Source organism: Hydractinia symbiolongicarpus, chromosome 13 (genome assembly GCF_029227915.1).
Source record: "Hydractinia symbiolongicarpus strain clone_291-10 chromosome 13, HSymV2.1, whole genome shotgun sequence".
NCBI lineage: Eukaryota > Metazoa > Cnidaria > Hydrozoa > Anthoathecata > Hydractiniidae > Hydractinia > Hydractinia symbiolongicarpus.
The window spans coordinates 22828742-22852025 of record NC_079887.1 but is presented as its reverse complement, the minus strand read 5'-3'; the positions used below and the strand labels follow the sequence as shown (position 1 = coordinate 22852025).

Below are 23284 nucleotides of genomic sequence, written 5' to 3'. Positions count from 1 at the left end.
TAGAACTTAATAATCAGCATATAATGTTTCTTACATCCCGCTAAAAAGTACAAACCTTGTAGGTCATATATATGACTTGATTCCAGTTCGTGACAGCAAAAACATTCAGTTTCAGTGCTCATGTGACGGCAATTGTTGCATTTACACTACGATGTAGCGTCAAGGTTAATCCTTAGCTCTGCTATTTCCCCATCGCTATCACTGTCATATGTCACCCACGATGAGTCCGATAAATCAATTCTACGTTTAGGTTCAAACTGGAAGTCAAGTACAACGTTAGAACATTCTGATTCCGACTCATCCGGAGAAGACATAAGTATTACAGTACTTAACAAACGTGTTGCTTTTAAAAGAAAACAAATAATTCTGCATTAAGCAAACAAAATTTTTTTTTAGCGCTAATGAATCTGCTATATCTCATAAATATTTAATACTTCGAAACATATCAACAAGGCATTCTAAACTCGAATTAGTCAGTAGAATATATCACTGTGAGGCATCCTATAATTCTTTGGTTCTTGTGACATCAATTATGCAGCCATTATGAATTTCAAAGTTCGAGAAGAAGTGTGAGCATGATAAAGCCGCATGAAGTGAGGTAGCTCAAAATTTGAAAGTTTATTTACAATTACTTGCTGTACTAAACTTTTCTGTAAAAAATGAATGTTATTTTCTTACATACTTATATGAATAGAACTTAATTAGGTAGCATCATTAAAACGTCGGAGGGAACCTTTAAAGATTTGACCAAAAAAAAATTCCTTGAAAAAGCCAGTATTGTATTTATTAAGGTTTCACCACAAAAACAGTATGAATACAGCATTGGTACACCATTTTCATAATGGCTGCTTAACCTGAATACTGGCCTGTGATTGGTTCAACCAGTATTATGACGAGAATCCAACCGCAAGAAATTACATATGTTGTAATGATACCTGCAAAGAAACAGACTAAAAAGGACCTCACTTCACCTCTAGCGCCCACAACGCTTTCCCTGCCACGCAATTGTTAAAGCGGAAGGGCTTACCGCAGAAAATGTAAACATTGAAAAAAGGTCCATTCTAAAGTCGCTCCAGGACTTTTTTTGATTGCTATCTAATGATCAGGAAAAGCTCCCCTGCTAGCCAAATATAAAGACTGGAATAATTGAGATTTTAGAATGGTCAAAAATTCTATAACTGATTTTATTTAACAATCCACTAACAACTCTACAAAAGGTGAAATAAAAAAAATAAATCAATATGATCACCACAACGTAGCTCAGTCTGCCATCTTGTTGCATATGTAGTCTTATATGCTACATAGCTATTTTACAGAATAATGCTTGAGCACAAAAGAGATTAGTCTTGATTATCGTATTATCTCGGAAAAGTAGATACGATCTGGAAAAGATTTTTAAAGGAAAGGATCCTGGAAAAGATTTTAAGCGAAACAGACACAGATAACAAAATACCAATCATCATTCTATGGAGCACTTTGGTCACTGTTATTATTTTTTGCGTTGGTAACCAACCTAGTCCCCACGGCTGCTTGTCTCTCACATCCAGCGCAGCACTTTATTGAACAGATCTGACAAAAACACCTGTGATATATTCTGACAGAAGTAGGCGAAAAAGAGCCCTAGGGACGAGGTTGGCATCTGAATCTCAAACCAGGGGTTCTTGCTTTTTGACGTAGAGACCGTCTGATAAAAAACTTGTTTGTTGTTTAGGTAACCCATAGTGACTCTGACATGAGGCAACAGACACTCAGAACAAGGTTAAACTTATTCAATTGCAGAGAGTACCAATAACAGTCCTGTTGTGGACTAAATTATTTCCGCAATATAAAATATGACTATCGCAACCTTGAGAAATGGATGTTATTTTATTAGAGCCATGGTTTTATTTTCATTTCGTTTGATAAAATATTACAGTGGCATTTATAGAATACTAGTCGTTAGCCCGTGAAAAATCCGTACCTTTTTCCTAACAATCAATTAAATTCTTTAAAAATGCTATTCAATAGTACTCATTATTTATTTTCTCGTGCATTGCAGCAGAAATGCAAAAAGGGTACAACAACCTTTGCTCACATCAAATACAAGGTTATTTCTTAAATGCGCAAAAACAAGCTACATCCTGGTTCCCAGTGATATTTACTTTTGCGATTGTGAGAGAGACAAGGTAAAAAAAAATCCTTGGGAAAGAGGATGAGTCAGACTAGTAAAATAGCCTACATCACCACTTACTTTTTGTTATTTCTTGATCAAAATGGATGTTGATAAAAACTACAAAGAGAAAACAGATACATTTTCTTTAATTTTAATTATTCTATCCTAATATTTGTTATCCTAAAAATCAGCATTTATTTCTAATTATTAAAATTATTTCTAATTATTAAGCTTATTTCTAATTCTAGTTTCTGTCTACGTTTTCTTCTCCTTCTTCTTTTTCTTTCAGCTCCTGAAAGAATTTTGCATATCTCCGATTAAATACACGTCTTTCATTTTTTTTCGTTAGATTTTGACGACGTGCTCCTACAACAATTGAATTTGTGGTTAATGTTTCTGTTATTGCAAATCTAACAGTCTTCTGGTGCTTTGTCGCAATTCCCTTTTGATAACCAATGGTGTCTACATGAACGCGAAGATGCTTTTTGTTGTCCTCCTCCATACTGTGTTCATTTTGATCAACTTTACAGTCGAAATTACTGTGTCTGTTCTGGTGGCACAGATTACTTTTGGTATTCTGACAGTTACCACTGTATGCAGTGCACGAGTTTTGAGCATCATATTGTCCTGTTTTGCTATCCTCACATACACTCTCCCTATTATCTTCATCGCGATGTTTCCTATCTCTGTTATTATCAATTGTATTTCGAGCGTTATTATAGTGTATCTTCCTGGTGTCCTCACATACACTCCCTCTATTATCTTCATCGCGATGTTTCTTTTCGTTGTCATTGTCAATTGTATTTCGAGCATCATCATATTGTATCTCTCTGCTGTCCTCACATACACTCCCTCTATTGTCCTCATCATCATGTTTCTTTTCATTGCTATTGTCAATTATGTTTCGAGCTTCAGTATTTTGTATCTTTCTATTGTCCTCACATACACTCCCTCTATTATCTCCATCGGGGCATTTCTTTCCGTTGTTATTGTCAATTGTATTTCGAGCATCATCATATTGTATCTTTCTGGTGTCCTCACATACACTCCCTCTATTGTCCTCATCGCGATGTTTCTTTTCGTTGCTATTGTCAATTGTATTTCGAGCATCATCATATTGTATTGTTCTGCCGTCCTCACATACACTCCCTCTATTATCTTCATTGCGATGTTTCTTTTCGTTGCTATTGTCAATTGTATTTTGAGCGTCATTATTTTGTACCTCTCTGCTGTCCTCACATACACTCCCTCTATTGTCCTCATCATCATGTTTCTTTTCATTGCTATTGTCAATTGTGTTTCGAGCTTCAGTATTTTGTATCTTTCTATTGTCCTCACATACACTCCCTCTATTATCTCCATCGGGGCATTTCTTTCCGTTGTTATTGTCAATTGTATTTTGAGCATCATCATATTGTGTCTTTCTGGTGTCCTTACATACACTCCCTCCATTGTCCTCATCGCGATGTTTCTTTTCGTTGCTATTGTCAATTGTATTTCGAGCATCATCATATTGTATTGTTCTGCCGTCCTCACATACACTCTCTCTATTATCTTCATCGCGATGTTTCTTTTCGTTGCTATTGTCAACTGTATGTCGAGCATCATCATATTGTATATTTTTGCTGTCCTCACATACTATCTCTCTATTATCTTCATCGCGATGTTTCTTTTCGTTGCTATTGTTAATATTGCAATCAACTCCTTGATTGTCATTTTTTATCTCTTCTTTATCATACTCTTCTTTTTTACCATTAGTTTCTGTGGTATTCTGTCCACACATAACATCTTTCCAGGTGGAATTTCCAATTACTGCTTTCATATCTTTCTCATTTCTATGTGCTGGAAGGTAGCTGTGATAATCTTGTTTAATTGCCATGTCGTCACAGCCAGATCCATTATGTTCAGTGACAAAGCAACTATGTTCTTTGGATCCATTGGGATACTGACTGCTGCAACCAACGTCATAGTTTCTATAGTTGTCACTGAGTTTTTGCTTTTTCTCTATTTGCTGGTCAAGAACATTTTGAATGTTACCAATGCTACCATTATCTTCACACTCAATTTCATTTTCGTTATTGCACATCCATTCAATACATTTAATAATGCATGAGTTGCCTTTACCTGTCAATTCTGTATTAATGTAGTGCTTAAAATATCCATATCTTTCACGCCTTGTATTGTCACATTGGTTGTTTTTTACTGTAAAACATTCATTGTGACCCTTCTCGAGCTGGCAACAGTTATCTTGATTTCCAGTGACATTTCTACTCTTAAAGTTTTCTTTATCTTGTTGCATTTCTTGTATGCAATGACTATCTGCTGTTTTTTCGTTAGCAAGGACAGTCCCTTTTTTTTGGTTCTGCTTTTTCTCGCCCCATCTTTTAGCATTTTCCATATAGATATGCACCTTCTCTGTCTCACTGCTATTGTGACAACTACTCACATTCCCTGCAGTGGTCTTTTGGTCATCACCAGGTGCTCTGTTTTCAACATAACCATGTTCATTTGCCATATGGTTATATACTTCTTGCATGGGGCTGTTGCTCTGATAACCATTCACATTCCCTGCAGAGTTCTTTTGCCAATCACCAGATGCTCTGTTTTCAACATAACCATTTTCCTTTGTGATATGGTTATGTACTTCTTGCATGTCGCCGTTGCTCTGATAATCATTCACATTCCCTGCAGAGTTATTTTGCCAATCACTAGATGCTCTGTTTTCAACATAACCATTTTCATTTGCCATATGGTTATATACTTCTTGCATATCGCTGTTGTTTTGATAACCATTCACATTCCCTGCAGAGCTTTTTTGATGGTCACCAGATGCTTTGTTTCCAACATAACCATTTTCAAATACCATATGGTTATATACTTCTTGCATGTCGCTGTTGTTTTGATAACCATTCACATTCCCTGCAGAGTTTTTTTGCCAATCACCAGATGCTCTGTTTTCAACATAATCATTTTCAACTGCCATATGGTTATATACTTCTTGCGTGTTGCTGTTGCTCTGATAACCATTCACATTCCCTGCAAAGTTTTTTTGATAAATACCAGATGCTTTGTTTTCAACATAACCATTTTCATTTCCCATATGGTTATATACTTCTTGCATGTTGCTGTTGTTTTGGTAACCATTCACATTCCGTGCAGAGCTGTCGTATTTACTACCATGCTTTTGGTCAATACATCTAATGGTGCCTGTCCCTTGACTTGAAATGTAACCACTATCTTGCTGTTCCGGCTTAGCTTCTGCACATCCGTCACTCCCATCGTCCTCATCATCGCGATTATATTTCTTCTTGTAGCAGTCAATGTTGCACGTCGCGTCTTCTTCTTCTTCTTCCTCTTCGTCTTCCTTTTCAACCTCTTCTTCATGTTCCTCCTTGTTGTTTTCATTGTTTCGCAGATCATCACTGTGAGACAAATGTCTCTTTTCTATACACACATAACATAACAATATGAAATGATTTGTTTCATTGCATGCTAACACGAGAAAATAATGGAGAATGGAAAACAAAAAGACAATAAGAAAATAAATATAATACAGCTGGAAAGAAAGTAATAAAGGTTAAAGTCCAGAAAAACAGAATAAAGAAACATTTACGCATGCTAATACAGTATACTCTCGTCAAGTGGGACCCTATATAAGTAGGATGCCGGCCATACAGTACGCTTTTTCTCTGTCCCTTGAAGCAAAAAACTTCGCTTAAATGGATTATTTAATGGAATGACTTCATATTTTCACTGAAGACATTGCAATGATTTACTTTTCTCGTGCTTTTTTTGTAAGAGTGCAGCCATGTCACAGCTGATGAGATATAGAAAGAGAAAAATTAAACACAAGTACTTATCACCATATTGTGATTATAAATTTTAAAATTCCTCTAAGATCTCTCTAAGTCTCTCAAGAAACCTTTTGATAACTGGGACAGATTGAGCCATTTTATTAAAATCCTACCTGCTTCATCAAATCCATCGCATGCAATATCAGATATCTTTGAACTGGAAGATTTATTTGAAGCTTTTATTTTTTCAATATCTGCCAGAGTAAGAATATAATCTCTGCGGCTATCCAGTTTAGCTTTCATCTGTTCTGCACGTTTCTTTCTCACCATGTCATCATCCTTGTCGCTTCTTCCCATTTTAATGGTCCAAGCTGTAGCCAATTTAGCTGGTTTGTATTCCTGTTCCTGGGCGGTTTTGTCAATGCTGTCATTGAAATCAAAGAACCATGCGGTGGGCATTTCATGGTTGCTTTCCTTACCATGATCGTATTCCTCTTCCATGTTGTTTTCATTTGTGTCGTCATTAAAATCAAAAAACCAAGCTTGAGGCTTGTTGTTTTCGTTCTTTACGGCTTGCTTTGCTTCTTGCAGCCATTCTGCTGAAGGCTGCTCAACATCGCTCGATTCTTGCAGAACTTCTTGTGAAGTCCGTTCAACGTCGCTCGATTCTTGCAGAAACTCTGGTAAAGGTTGTTCAATCACGCTTGATTCTTGCAAAAATCGTGGCGAGGGTTGCTCAGCGTCACTTGATTCTTGCAGACGTTCTGGTGAAGGTTGTTCAATCACGCTTGATTCTTGCAAAAATTGTGGCGAGGGTTGCTCAGCGTCGCTTGATTCTTGCAGAAGTTCTGGTGAAGTCCGCTCAGCGTCGCTCGATTCTTGCAACAATTCACTGTCGCACTTTGATTCAATGACATCTGATTCCATTAAATCATTGTACTCTCTTGGTCTCGCAAGTCGTTCTGTTTGGGGTGGTTTGGGTAAGTGAGGCAACGCTGCGAAAGATGGTGGACGAAGATGGCTACTGTCGTAGTTGCGATCACATAAATATTCTGCGTGTTTAGCATTTGTTGCCACGTTACACAAACTTGGAAGCTTAAAATCAGCAGCTGTTTTAAATCTTCTGTGGCCGCGTTTTTGAATCGTTGGAGTAGATTCCATAAACATTTGAATATGCGGCAAGAAACCATTTTTCTCAACATTTTGATTAGGAGCTGATGTTCTGTCCAATTTTGAACTTGGTGGACGAGGTTGAAAATATTCTCGGCCATGTTGAATTGGTGGCAGAAAGGAACTGTTTCCATGTTTCTCTGTCGTGTCAGCAGGGTTAAGGCCACGATTCTTTGCGTTTCTTGGAGCTTCTCGTTTTTCAATTACCTGTTGGTGATGTTGGAATCGTCTACCACGAGGTCTAGCTGGTTTTCTAGGATCATAGTTATCTTTTCGCGTATCCCGTTGATGTCCAGTAAAAACCCGGCCCCGGAGTTTTATCAGCGTTCTTGGGCTGTGTGAGTCGGTCACCGAGATTCTTTGGTCATCTTTAGATTCATGAAGCGATATGAATTTACCACGTGGTCTAGATGGTTTTCTTGGATCATATTCATCATTTTCCGTGTCTCTTTGACGACCTGAAAATCTTCTTCCACGAAATCTTATGATCTTTTTCTGACCATGGGGTTTATCTTTGTTGATCGTGTTCTCCTGAACATCGTTTTGTTGGCGATACAAGAATCTGTTTCCACGAGGTCGAGCTGGTTTCTTTGGGTCATATGTACAACGTCGTTGATGCTTGAAATCAATTCCAATTGCTGCACTTCTGGTTGCTTCGATCTCGAGCCGTGATACTCTTCCACTGCGTGGTCTTGTAGCATCTTGAGTTAGGCCATAACCGGATGATAGGTTATAAGTTGTTTTGCATTTAGCAGAAACATACCCATCCTTTCTTGGACGAAGAGGTGGTATTGGCACAAAATGTTGAGGTGATATGGGATTCTCTCCACCCCGTTTTTTTGCTGGCTTTCTTTCATCATAATATTTCTTAGCAGGTCTTTGCACAACAATTGAATCCTTAGTGTTGCTGCCTTCTATGACACTTGGTTGCTTGTTGTTACTGCAGTGAAAGGGTAGCTGCTTCTTTCGAATTGGAATCCAGCTTTTCCAGGTTTTCTTATTCTGCTGTGGTTTTTTCTTCAGCTTACTTCTTAGAACTGGTATTTTGCTACCTTCTCTCATTCCTTTGATGACAGGATCCATCTTTCTGTACTTGCGTACCTCTCAATCTAAAACGAAGGGAAGAGGTTATCGAATACATACGCTTGAACAATCTATTTGCGGCAGAAATCATGCATATAGCTGATGGAGTGCAATAACCCTGTAGGTAAACTATCCATCAACGCAGATCACAAACTAAGCGCGATCATTCCAAATCAAGTCACGGTTATGACATGATGTATAACAACAGAGAGAAACATTCATAATCTTGCTAGCTAATACCAGATATACTACTACAGTATAGTCCCGCGTACTTTCGCGGGCAGAAACTTTCGCGGGCAGAAACTTTCGCAGGCAGAAACTTTTGCGGGTAGAAACATTTGCGGGCAGAAACTTTTGCATTTTTCGCGTCTTTGACACATTTTAGCGAAAGTTGTCGCATTTGAAAATTTTAAAACAGCAAAACGCAAAAGTTTTTTTACGCGAAATCATAACCAATTTAAAAACGCAAAAATTTTTTTCACGCAAAAAAGTATTTTATTTTAAAGTAAATTTAAGGGTCCTTCCAGAAATTTGTTGTTATCAAAAATATGACACTTGGATGGATATTATTAATACATATACAATCTTTTCCGTTTTTTCAGTCTATTAATCTATTACAATAACTTTTGTCTGATTTTTTTTGTTGTTGTTGTTGCCATGCTAAACATTTCTCTAATATACTTATTTCCTCTAGTACTTGTCGCAGCTTTCTTTCTTTGCCAATTTTACACTGTTCACAAGTGGGGTAGGGTCATTACAAAACTGAAAAGGTTGCTAATGATCCGTGACCAACTAGCAAAATTCCGCAGTACATTGGTAAAGATACCTTTTACTTTAAACAAATAAGAAAAATTTGAAAATTTGAAAAAAAATCTTATTTTTTGCTCATTCGCAAAAGTTTTTCCACGCAGAAATAACCTTTTTCTTTAATTCTCGAAATTTTTCTCCGCTAAATTTGTTCCTAAAACCTTCTGCTTGCGCAAGTACGTTATTACCCCCTATTCGGTCCGAGGTTTGAGTATATTACGACCGATTACCGAGTATAAGTATTTCATTCAACTTTTGGATGCTGTTTAGAGTGATAGCCGTTATCTAAGATTCTGAAAGAACTGGACCTAGACTTTTTTCAGACAGGCGTCTAATAGATGCATATAAAGATTATATAAGTGTCATAGCTGCGCAGCATAGCAAAAAGAGTTATTAACCCTATCTGATCTAGAATTTTCAAAAATTAACTAGATTTAGCAGGTACTGAAAAGGCTAAACATATGACCGAGAAATAAAGTCGCACATTTTCGAAAAAAATGCAGTTCACACGCTATTATTATTCCGAATATTTCTACAGGATATAGCCACTTTAGTGTTGGAAACACTGTTATTAATGTCCCGTGTACTGAATGGTATGGGTTGGGTTCAGCCGTAGCTGTGGTGAAGACACTTGCTAAACATGCCCGCACTGTGAACCGAACCACAGGCTCTGTGATTACGAAGCGAACGCCATAACCACAAGATCACGCGCCACGGTGGCTGGCTAAGAAGTCTGGGAAATTACTTTATCTTGTAGGAAATTTTGTTAAGTTTTAAAAAACTAGTCTAGAGTGTACAAAAATCTCTAGATTCTGAGATATAGCCATTTTAAAATAGAGGCAAAAAGTACCCGCCCTGTGAGTGACAGGTACTAAAAAGATTAATAAATCTGGCAATGAGGAGAATTCCCTCGAACCGAGCCGCGTTAATATTGTTTTCTGCTCTTTCTAGCGTCTAACATTTGAAATTCTTACTGCTTGTTTATTTTTCGTCGAGAATGATATTCCTTACAGTTTTGTTTCATTCCAGCCTCGATCCCTGGGCTCGTAGTGTTATTGAAATGAAAAGGCGTACGATCTAAATGTTTGTCGGAAGTTCGGCGGAAGTAAGGATCATTGAAATGGATTCATTTGCTGTCCCACGTATGAATTAATAAAATTAGGAATTTTAAGGAAACAAAAAAAGAAAAGTACGCCTCACCGAGAGTTAATGTTTCTTCGACCTGTTACTCTCGCTTCTTCGATCTGTTACGGTTGTTTCTTCGATCTGTTACAGTCGTTTCTTCAAAACTCAAAAGTCTCCTTCAAATATATAAATTGATACAATCTCTTCTCTTATAAAATCAGTTCAACTAACTTTCCAAAAAATATACTAATCACTCGAAAAGTGTCTAAACTGCACAATGTCTAAATTAAAAGACGCTTATAAAAATATATTTGACGTCAATATAGTACACAGTTATTTGACGTCATATATTTGTCACATCTTCGTATCCAGTCTTTTCAAGAAACTTTAAAAGAAGATATGAAGAAATAGACTAATAAAGAGGTTGTATATGGTGATGATGGAAATAGATAACTTGTTTTTAAACCGGTATTTCCAGTTTGAAACTAGCCAGGTTTTTAACCCTTTAAAATTCGATCTTGTTTGTCCTGTGATCATGATTTGACGTATTTCGGCATGTTCGCTTGCCATCGTTGTAGTATTGTCGTCTTCTTTTAAGCTGCTAATAACCATGCTAAATGCGTTCCTAATAGATTTTAATACATTTTTTAATACATTTTCTGGGCAGCCCTCCGGGTAATTGCCTCCAGACCCCGGACAATTGCCCCAATTCCTATTGTAACATAATCCTACCTTGGATTATTCCCCATGATAATTGCTGACTGTCATACACCTAGCATAAGGTTTTGTTGTTAAATTGGCTGTCCCCACTCTATGCGATGGAGGATTGGGAGTAACGTATGTAGAGACGTGTTATGTGGTTAAAGGGATTTTAATTGCATAAATGCCTTGTTTTTCATACAACTTTATGCTCGCGTGGTAATACTGATCCATGATTACCTCAAATCCGACCAACATGGCGATAGCAGTGTATCGCAAGGAAATGATTAGGTGACGGTACCCACCACCACCCCTTGCCTATATGGACTGAAAATATGCAGACCTTGCAAAGACGACCATGCAGAAGTCAAAAAACATACAACGGCCAGGAGCAACATAAAACCTCCAGGAGCAACATAAACCGGCCGGGAGCAGGGTCTTGTGCCAATAACAGAATTTGCGCAGGGACAGATACCCAAATGAAAGGACTAGGTGGGCACAAATTTGGAATAGTCAAACTTCGTGTCAGTAAACAGCAAAGTATTTCTTAAACCAAAACACTAGATTGAGTGTGGAAACAGGATAGGATAACACATTTTTTTACTGACAATCATGTAACGAGGATTAATTGTATGTATGTAATGTGTGAACAATATATTGATTCGTTTCACATAGGATACACGCTTGTTTTATAAGAATTTCCAAAGTTCTAACCAGACTGGCCATTAGTCTTATTTTTCTATTGTTTTACACGATCGTTCCTATTGTTCTTAACCTAAAATGCCAACCTAATAGTCACATAAAAATATTCTTATATTATAAATTATAAAAAAGCGAGTAATGATGTCCATTTTACTGTAGTTATGTTATGCAGTAGTAGCATCACCTCGATCCCAGGGCTCTTTGTCTCTTTTTTATAACAGGACGGCGAGACGAAATAGGCCTGGCCAGTCTTGAACATTGCAAAATATGCGGTGTTTGCTCGATTACGGGGTGTATTTTAGGCCAGCGAGACAAACTACCAGTCGAGCTCGTCGATTTCATTCAGCGCAGCAAATTATTTCGTCTCGCCGTCCGGTTATAAAAAAAGACACAAAGAGCCTTGTGATCGAGGTTAGTGGTAATTTTTCGTGATGCATTTCATAAGAATACAGTGGATATGTATCACAGTGAGTCACTTTATTAAAACTTCCATGGTGATCGAGGCTAAAGTAAGGAGCTGTTTATATGGAGGCGGGCTGGTTCGACAAACCGAGCTGGCTTTTATAACTTGTGTTTATATGCAAAAAAAAACTATCTTGGTGGGCTCTGAACAATGAAAAAATTATATAATGCAGAACAACCAAAAAAATTTTCATAACAAAATAATTTAATTACGTGAGCGTAATAAACTATCTCGCCTGGGGGGGGGGGGGGGCGCCCGCTTTGTTACTGAGATCTTGGGTAAAATAGGCAAAATCTCGACAAGCGGGCCAGCTAGCCTCTCATATAAACGAAATTTTAAATTCCTTCAAAAATAGCATTTAGGCGAGATCACGCTAAACGGGCTGATCCTGCAACCAGGCTGACTCGGTGTCCATATAAACAGCCTCTAAAGGCGAATCTCTACGGGACGATTTTTACGAAGATCGTCATCAATACTCAAATTTGATTGGTCGCGATTTTATGACGAAATGTTGAATTGGTTTCTTCTGCTTTTCGTCACATAAATGGTCTCACGTATGCCTTTTAAGAGACGTTTTAATGTTGTTTTATAGCGCAATATTGTCTAATATTGTTGCACAAATATTGCAACTTCGATCCCAGGACCTCTGTTGTCTCTTTTTGCATATCAGACAGTGACACCTATCAATAAAGATCTTTCCGTATATAAGGTATGATTCTTTACTAAAATGTTGGATGGAAACAAACTTGAACCCATGGTCTGTAGCGTTTTTTGATATGAGGAGGAAACGGTTTCATCCTCATGTCAAGACCCTGGGATCGAGGTTGGGATGGGAAGCGTTTCTTTGCTCCCCCCTCCCCTCCCCCTACAAAAACGCTACAAGCCCCGGGGTAAAAAACCGCTTCTCAGCGGAGAGTAACTTTAATATGGCGGCGGAGAAGTGAGCAGGATTTGCATCTTCAATTCGTTGTCGCTTTTCCCCCAGCCACCTTAAAAACTAGCTCAGTTTTCTTTTTTACACCTCGGGTGGCTTTAGACTTTTTTTCTGATTTCTTACGTCAGACACGATAATATAAGCTATAGGCAATATGATCTATATGGTTAATGTGTGGCATGGTGTAAGGTTTAGGTTTAGGGTTAGCTAAATTAAATAATTTTCTGAAATAATGTCCTGTAGATGAGTTGCAGGAGGGTGACGTAGTTGTTTTGATTTTCCGTCTAAAACAATAGATATGCGCACACCACTCACACAGGCAAAGATATAAAGAAAAGAATGCAATGATTGAAAAAGAAATCAAGTTGAAAAAAAAAACTTTTTAAAATAATTAAAACTTGATCTTAAAAAGAGAAAACGATAGTTAAGAAACACCAACACCAGCAGTCACAACAGCTCCTTTTTTAGATCATATATTCCTTAAATCTATAAATTAAAGGAAATAGTCAATTTTGTTTATGTGGTGGTCCTTCTTTTATTGCCTGTTAAGATGCACTTGCATATACAGAAGTTTGTAAACATTCACAACTAATCTATATATTTGGTATGGATTAAGTTGTTCGCCAATGGGGTATTATATTTAGCTAACTAAATCAAGCTCATTATGCAATGACATTTTCTCCCGGTTTTTGTACAAAGGTTGGGATTAGGGTTATTGTTATTGTGCATAATAACAAGTCAATATGCATAATTCCTGAATTGATCACAATCCGGTAACATATATTATATTATTATTATTATTATTATTCCAAGTATTTATACAGGATATAGCCATTATTGAAGATATTATTTCGGTTTGTCTGTTCAGTATTCATATTACTGTGGAAAGTTTATTATTTCTTGAACATGATAGTATAGTAGGTGACGTTTCGGGAGATCCTTCTCCCACCATCGGGCAAAGTAAAATGATGTTGAGCATGTATTTATATAATTGCAGAGGATCGAAATTCATAAAAATTACCCAATCAGAAACAAGCTGATAATTACATTTAATTACGGTAATTAACATTTCCGGACCTAGATGTAAGTAACTACTTCTTCTGTAGGGCTGGTAACCAAATCTCAGGAAGTTCATACGGGATGCAGTTTATGTGTTTGTTACATTCTACACTGTTGATGGTTTCTTTAATCTTCCTGGTCGTTGTTCTGGATTTTCTGTCAATGATTTTCTTCTCATCCCAATTAAACTGATGACTTCTGCTCCAGCTGTGGTCCGCAATTTTGTTTTTCTTCACATCTCCGTTTCTTACTGCGAGCATATGTTCTTGTACTCGTTGCTTAAACGTTCTTTTTGTTTTGCCTATATACACTGCATCACAATCTTTACACGGGACACGGGAAATATTTCACTGCAGTTAAATATTTCGGTCAAACTCTTATAAAATTTTAAAAACTTTAAATTGCAATTAATCTTCTTTATTATTTGTATGGCTCTCCAATTTTCCTATCTTTATATCTATATATATATATTGCAAATAAAACTAAATACACCACTCATTTCCCTCAAATGTTTTTTTGTGAAGCAAAGTTACAAATTGCAAACTTTTGTAAAAGTGGAAAATATTACAGTGTTTGTTTTTCGACAATACTTGTTCAGCATATTTTTTATCTGCGTAAATCATAGCTTGCATTATAAGCAAATTCGGTATATTATGAATGCAGAATTTTTAAAACAGCATGGCCATGTAATGAGAAAATGTAAATTTTGATAAAATATTTTGACTTTTTTTGGAGATACTAGAGTAAAACGAAACTAATAATTATTGAATTTTTTAACCACACCATATATATTTCCAACATTTCAAAAAAAAGTTCTTTTAAGGTGGGAGGACACCTAAAACCTATTAAACACCCCTTGCACAAAGTATATATATAATATGATTTAATTTAATGACTTGTTAAAGATTATAAAAGACTATTGTTGAGTTCAACAAAAGTTTTACACCCATGTTTTTTGTTTCAGAGAGATATTTAAAAAATATTATCCTTTAAAAGAGGATTTTCTTTTTTATTCATAAAATAACAACATCAGAAATGAGTGTTTGGTGTTAAGTAAAGCAGAGAGACCTGTCAGCATTGTATTTATGAATGAAAGGTATACCTGTCCCCTCTTTCCTGAAACAGTTTTCTCATCTTTAATTGTTGTTTCATGTTACCTCTTCTTTTAATTCGCTGCCATAAAGACAATTATTAAACAATTATTATTCCTAAATTTCACAGCAAAGGGGTCTTCCTTTTAGGGATCGTCCACAAATTTCGTCTAAATTCGGCTCATTTTAAATCGTCTTGTAAATTTGTTTTGTTCGTCTTAACTCTTTCATACGAGACGATTTTTTGTGATAACATTGTAGTGTCTTAACCGTCTTAATTCGTCTCATATCGTCTCCTGATAGTCACAAATTCGTCTCCGAATATCATATTTTAAAAACAAATTCGTCTCCGAATCGTCTCATTTCGTCTATGAATTTTCTTAATTCGTCTCAAATCGTCTCAATTCGTCTCTGCTATAATAAATTCGTCTCAAAAGTTGAAAAATATTTTCGAACACTTCCGTGAGTTTAACACGAAACTTTAAAAATCTTGGCCAGGAGACCCAGCGTGATTTTGTTCCGTGAAAAAGAAATTATTCCATTGTTCTAGCGGAACGGCAGTGGCATAGCCTAGTTAACTAAGCTTTCTTCTTCAGTTGATAAAATGAGTTTCTCTCAAACTAAAGCTTAGACGCGAACGAATGACTCAGCGGAAACCCCGAGTTTAAATCGAACAATGTGACTAATCGCTTCGGAGGACATTTTAATTTATCTGTGAGTTGTTTACCAAGCTTGGTCAAATCTTACTTTGGTAAAAACTTTGTAGAATACTAATGTTTGTTAGGGTGAGTGAAACCACTCGCTGGAATATTCGGGATGAAAAGGGCTTTCCCCGATAATAATCACGTGAGCAGAGAACAATAGAATTAGCCAATCAAAAAGCGCGGCCAGATTTTGGCCGCAGAAAAATCGTTTGAGACCCAGCGTAATTTTCCCACCTTAACTACTCCGATTTCCCGGTGGTAAGAAAAATTACGCTGGGTCTCCTGGCTAGCAGTGGCACAGCTACTGATTAACTTAAGCTACATTGTTTGTACTCGTTCGATTGTTGAATGTTACGGTCTGTATATTTATCAAACTTGGCAACATTTTATCACAGCAAACTTCGTCGTTCGAAGCTGGAACTATGTTGTGGAAAAGCGAAACAAATCTCACAAAAAATATTATTATTGGTCGTGACAGATGGAATCTTGAGTTATTTTCGATATTTACTGGTAAGTATATCTGAAACTGAATTTAGCCATAAATATTCTTTAAGATTAGGATTCTTTAAATATGTTGTTAGGAAGGAATATATAGATATTAAATATAGATAGTTAGATGCGAAACATAGCTCGTCTTTACTGGGAGATATATTCGAAATGGCTGGCGTTCCTCCGCAAACGTCACATCATCGAAAAACATTAAAATTAGCCAATCAAAAATCGCCGAAAATTTTCTTGAGGTAGAAAATAGCCTTAACATGGTATTCATTAACTAAACGAAACCAGTACACAGATCAGGGATAAAAGCAAAATTTATGTCAAGATGTTTGTTCTCAGGTGTATTTAGGTGTATTTAGGTGTATTCTGCCTGTAATGGTTCGTACATTTCAGTATATTAGCTCTTTTTAACTTAATACATTTAAATGTTATGTTGGGGAGCTAAGAGAAACCGTCCTTTTCGAATTTTTCAAGAAGAAAAATGTAACAATTTTTATCTTCTGCTCTGTGTTCGAATCGTGATTCATTCATTGGTTTCAGAGGGTCAGAGCACACGTGCGAGTGAGTTGTCGTTTTTTTTATCAGTTTGATTCTTTTTTTAAGTATGTTATGAGAAACATAAACATGCTGAACCTATACCCGAAGAAAAGTTAAAATAGGGAGTTAATAAATTTTAGATATTTCTATTAACTATGATAAATCATAGTTAGAAATATCTAAAATTTATTTTGTAAGACATTTTATTTTGTAAGGGAATAAAAAAAGTGCGAGAATAAAAAAGCGCGGAATAAATTAGAACAAATTCTTTTTCAAACAATATTAAAATAAAAACTTAAAATACGAAGACAAGTCAGAATAAGGAGCTAAAAAATTTTATCTGAAATTTCCACGGTTTTAGGAAATCAATCATCTCAACATTTTACGTTATGCACGTTTTTTTTATAAGAAACCAGTCCATAAATACGTAGCTAAATACGTATGCAAAAACACTTTTACTTTGACCTTTCTGTGCCTAAGGTTTTTTATAGAATGCGAGAAAAAAAAAGTTCGGAACGTGAGAATTGACCTAAATAATTTCGTCTATTTATTTTATCAATCCGTGGTGTCCCTTATTTTCTGACTTGCCTTTCGACATTTTGAGTTAATGATTTCATTTAAATTGTTTTTTATATTATTTTCAAATTCCTCCTTATGCTCCTTCCTGGCCTTCTGCAAAATTATTCCCATTCTTCGTGGTGACAACACGTTTTTATTTTTGCCACCATTCAACCTGCCACCTGCTAATTCGGCAAGGGTGAAACGCTTACCCAGCTCTTTTTTAATTAACGCGGAGCATGGGTTAATTTTGCGTAGCGGGTTTTTTTTACCAACGGGTGGTGTGGCTTGCGGAGTTGCGACTTGCGGCCGTGCTTCAACATGCGTGGTCTCCATGCCCATGTCATCATGTTCTGTGGGCAAGAAAAGTAGCGGATCAAAATTATTTTCCAGCATCTCAACATAACTATTCGGTGGCTGGGTAATTGTTGCTGGCAAGGGCAATGGTTCCTGGTAAATTTTATTTTTAGCCTCGTATAAGTTTCTTTTTTTCATGATGTAACTCTCAAGCACAGCAGTTCTTGCGCTTATAGCGTCTACTTTTGTGTCCAACTTCTGACACAGGCCCAGTATCAAATCAGTGTTTCTTTTTGTTTCGTGGATTACCTGTGCCAGATTGTTGGACTCAAAATCGATTTCATGGTCGGCAATGTTAAAATTTGGAATGTTTTGAACACAATCAGCAATGAAAGAGCTTGTGGAGACGGTAGCAGGATCATTTTTTAAAGTGGACACGATTGACGGTAATTCTGGTGTGATATTAAAAAGAAAATTTTCCGGAGTCAAAAGATTAATGGCTGGCGAAGTTTTAGAAGGTGAATGATCAGGCGATGTTTTGGATGGTAAATGGTCAGGCAAGGTTTTAGATAGTGAAAGGCCTGGCAAGGTTTTATACGGTGAAAGGCTTTTGACTGCTTTGGTTGCAAATACCAAGTCCAAGGATTTTAGTTGATCACTTGGTAGGTGGCTCTCATCCGTAATCTCTTTGCTAGAATCTGCTACGCTATCTTCCACATTACCTGTGGGCTCTTCTTCACTGGCTTCCTCTTCACTGGCTTCCTCCATGTATTCGTACATGACCGAGTTGCCGCATCGTGTGGTAACCTTCGCAAAAAGTAAGTTTTGGAAAGTTTAAAAACTGGATAAGTCTAAATAAACGGGCTTTGGGAGATATTCTTTACCGGATAAACCTTTTGCTTATTAAATATGTGTTTTTAGTCTGAAATTGTTCTTATTTTATTCTTATTTTCAACAAATATCAGCCTTATTGTTCTAATAAAAATTAAATAATTGTTTCTTAGTAATTCTAGAGTTGCAATATATCTTTAAAAAAAACATGTGTTGTCAAAATTATGCATCATTCACGCGATACAATGCAACGTCTTCTGTATGAAATCGAATTCGAACGTGATAAAAAAAAGAAAACATAGAAAACAAAAACCATTTTTGCATACACTTTTCTTAATGTGACTATGATATGACAAAAATAGAATCTATTTACCTTTGCGTTAAATTCATCGTTAACATCAACAATGAACTTTGTTTTTCGAACCCTGTCAAAAATAATATGACCCATTTGTAAATATTTAGGGTGCTTGTATAACGGGAAGTTTTTTGAATTGATGGCATTCCTTGATACCAACGACCGTTTTAGAATTGGCATCCTCACATTGTTTGTGTCAAGCCAACAGTCGTACGATTTTGCATAGCCTGTCCAAGTAACTTTCAGCCTCTCCCCACTATTCTCTACGACTACAGCATTAAGCCAATGCCTAGTTTCGGGATCTAAGGCTTGGACTGAGGACTTAACTTTGTACTCCATCTAAAAGGACGCGTAGATAGCTATTTGTATACACTCTACATAAATAAGTATTTCTGAAAGACGGACTGTCTCGCGTCCAAAAAATATAAGAATATTGCTTACTTTTTCTTTATATCGCTACCACGTAAAATTATAACTATAGCTAGCTTGCTAGCTAGTTTTTACTATATATCGACGACAATTAAGAACAAATCTTTCAGCAACGTATCCAAAAGAAAACTTTATTAATATTAAGAACTTTTCCAAAAAAATATTAAATAATGTATATCATATAGCTATAGCTAGTCTCCACTCTAAGCTAAAACCCTTGGTTTACACTGTTCGCGCCTTTTTATCGAAATAATCCTGCAATCTCGTCCCCAGATCTTTTTGCGCTTTGTCTTTTGGAAAACCGCTTGGAAAAAAACGCGGATAAAGGGCGTTTTTGGTCTATGACGCCATCGAAATTTTTCAGAAAAGTTGAATTCTGCGTTTTACTTTACATATAATATGGTGCCCAATAAATTATGCCAGATTCTTCATAACTTGAGATATTGAAAATGACCCCGAAATAAAAAAGGACTGGCCTTAAGTAGCCCGAGTAGCAAATATGTCCATTAATGGTCCATTAACCTCATGTGTCGGGTTTTGTCTGCTTCTGAAAAAAAAGCGTATCTGCAGCCATGATTGCAGACATCATATTTTGTTGTAAGGCAGGGCATGATGCGCGATGCACTAGAAATATTTCGGCATAGTTGTGACTGTACCATCTCGATGAGCGTTTTATAGTGACCTGCAAAAAAATCACTATGTTGTGGTGTTGGACACGTGCCTCCAAATTCTCTTATCACGTCTAAAAATTGGTTCTTCCGAAGTGGCAAGGATGAGCAATGGTCACAATCTGTGCTAGTACAACGTACAAACTCAATTTGATACGCTTTCCTCGTACAATGCTTCACGAAAAAGCGGTATTTCTGTTGTAGCTCTGTAAATTCAACAGATGATTTTATCGATTTTCTGGATGCAACACAAAATCTTTTGATAGTATCGTGCGCGCACTTGATATCCTTCAGCAACGGATTTGTAGATAGGAAGGTTTCTACTTTTATTGGAAAACCATCATATATTTTATTGTTCCAAAACTTTGAGCAAACCGTTGCAGCATTGTCGAGGACGTTTAACCATTTTTCAGAATCATTTGGATTAGGTGTTTTTCCATCAACCTCAACGGGAAGCGTTACTCCTACCAGCTGCTGGGTGAGGAAAGACCAACATCTTTCTATAGGATTAAAACGGGAGTGCCCCGGAGCGTAACATTGAACGATCAAACAATCTAAACGTAAATTCAACCACAAATAACCCAACGACATCAGGTTAACTACTGCTTTTGTTGACCAGTCGGGGCCTCCATCTGCAATTGCAACGACGTTATAAACATTTTTAATTTTTTTTTCTTGTTGCAAAAGATGAAGAAGATAGTTTACATGCATGACGTTGGTGGCTTCTACTAAACGTGAAGGATATAAATGTATGAAAAGCGGACCTTTACGGGACCATTTGATTTTGCTTCTACCAACTTTGTCCTTGGTTCTTTCTGATTTTAGGACCAGAAAACTGCTTCCTTCAGACAAAGACCTTTTTCTATTTATTTTTAAAGGCTGGCGGGTTGGAGATAATGAGCGTGATCTTGTTATTCTCACCTTTAATTGTTGATAACCTGCTGGGGTTAATTTACTATTCGGATAGGGGAAGTCGTGGTCATTGTAAATGGGAGCCTCATTTTCGATGTGATAACGTCGGATTTGCGCACGTCTACTCGTGGCGGGAATACCAACATCCACCTTGTTTTTGTTGTCAACTGACAAGGAGATTGTGTTTTCATTGCATAACTGCGCTAACTCATTAACCAAGTTAACTTGGGAGCAAGAAAAATGAAAATCTTCATGGATCTTTTTTTCTCCCGTGTTGCGCTTGGGCGGAACACGTGCATCAACCAACGATTTGTGACGCTTGCTCGAAGTGGTTTTTTTTCTCCTCGGTCTCATGAGGTAATGCACTGCGCTCTTACTCACATTTAACCCGAGCGTACTTTTTATGTGAGAGACAATATCTTTTAAGCTTACACCATTTGTGTACATAATACTGTCTCTGCGCCTCAAATGGGCCTCGGCCGAGTTCTGACTTATGTAGGATGCGATACATGGAACCAAGCCCGGATGTTGCTCGTGTAGCGCTGGTCTGCCTCGTTTTTTTGAAGCTAAAATAAGAAAAAGACTATTCTATAAATGCAAATAATGACGCGAGTGATTACTAAACAAGTTTATTAAGGTTTATTTAGTAAAATCTGACTTGAGGCTGGCTATTCTTACTTTTGAGACTTTCAGTCTGTTTTATTCTTATTTTGTTCTTAATAGTAAGAACACGACTTCAGAATTTAGCCTCTATTTGTTCTTATTGATATATTTTTCCCAAAGTTTCTGAAATTTATGTATTTATATACATGAGATAATATGTTTAAGTCCAGCACAAAATATAAAAAATTCAAGCAAACAAAAAAAGATTACTGGAATACATTATTTTGTTCTTATAATCTGTGAAGGAATTCAGGTTGAGTACGTTTTTAATATGTTCTTAATTATTGGCAAAATCTCAGCCTCAACGCTCTTAAAAACGCAGTTTTTATAAAACAAATCGCGTATTGAATTGACAAAATTGAAGGCTAAAGGAAAAAAGTTTATCCATTTGATTTTTTTTTGTGATAGTTTACAAAAAATGATTCAAATCTTAATCCATGGGCACTAGGCTGCTCAACTGAGTGTCTAAACAAGCGGCTATCTAATTTGTCTGAAATCATTTTACGTAATGCAACCGCACGTCACACAGTTTTTTTGCGGAACATTATTTGCTTCTGACAAGCCGTTTCTGTCACATAAAATTGTTAATAATTTTTTTTTTGCAATGTGCAGCCCACCATAATCAATTGTATAAGTATAATTATACATTAAGTTAATATAACAGTGCAAGTTGACAAAAATAATAAAGCAAAAATAGTTTTTTTTCGTAATTTTCAGAAGCAATATCGCAACAAACTTCAATTGCTATTATTTACTTCTTATGCTCACACCGGCATGTGCGAAGAGAAAAGTTAAAATAGTGAGGTTTTTCGAATATTTGTGTGTTGTTGGTAAAAAAACAACAAATCTTTTAAAGATTTTGCATCATCGAGCTTTAAATTTACGAATAAAGAAAATATATAGTTTTATAATTATAGTAGTTTTTTTCTCATGACTACGGAAAAATCACAAGATAAATTGGGCAATTATATATTTTTTTGTTTTCAAGACCGTTGCTGAAAATTTTACGACGAGATAAAAATAAATATTTACCGCATTGTAAAATTTCGTTGATGTAATCTTCATTTTCATCATCGGACAAAGAATCGTCCGTAAACAACCAATCTAGGTCGCTGTCGCTATCTGAAATATCTGAATACATTAAAACCACTTTAAAAAACACTAGCTTTTTAAATAAATTTTCGTGTTTAAGAAACCCTGTCGTCTTAGTTCGTCTCAATTCGTCTCCGTGATTTTACCGCAGCGTCTTAATTCGTCTCAATTCGTCTCCGTGATTTTACCGCAGCGTCTTAATTCGTCTCAATTCGTCTCCGTGATTTTACCGCAGCGTCTCAATTCGTCTCAATTCGTCTTAAAATATTTTGTTCCACTTTTTTTATTCTGAGACGAATTGACAAAATATCGTCTCCTGATATTTATGAGACGATTTTTAAATCGTCTCAATTTCAATTAAGAACAAAACGAGACGAATTTTTTTTAACTTTTTCGTCTTATAGCGTCTCGTTAATGGGACGAAATTTGTGGACGATCCCTTACAACAGCCATTTTATTCTGAACATTTTTTCTCTGAAATAGGAATTTCCATTAACATTTCCATTAAGTTCCAGCTCAAGAGCAAAGTGCTCCTGCGCATTTTCCACTCAAGCAGAAAATGCAAACCGTATGAAAACTACCTTTAGCGATGTAATTATTTTCTCAAAAAACAATGGTCTATTATAAGAGTAATTAATCATGCAAGTTGCGCGTACACGGA

At 36.4% G+C, this 23284-nt stretch overlaps 2 protein-coding genes across 2 annotated transcripts in view; both read right to left on the bottom strand.

Annotated features, from left to right (window-relative positions):
- The window catches only part of LOC130623752 (vacuole membrane protein 1-like), a 33921-nt gene that overhangs the window by 10622 nt on the left and 15 nt on the right, over positions 1 to 23284 (bottom strand). The gene's annotated exons all lie outside the window — the stretch shown is intronic.
- LOC130623749 (uncharacterized) lies at positions 19746 to 23281 on the bottom strand. Its single transcript, XM_057439267.1, has 2 exons — positions 22564 to 23281; positions 19746 to 21434 (listed from the first exon to the last, which is right to left on the bottom strand). Exons 1-2 carry the CDS (start codon positions 22670 to 22672, stop codon positions 19795 to 19797), a joined length of 1749 nt encoding a protein of 582 aa, XP_057295250.1. The 5' UTR covers positions 22673 to 23281; the 3' UTR covers positions 19746 to 19794.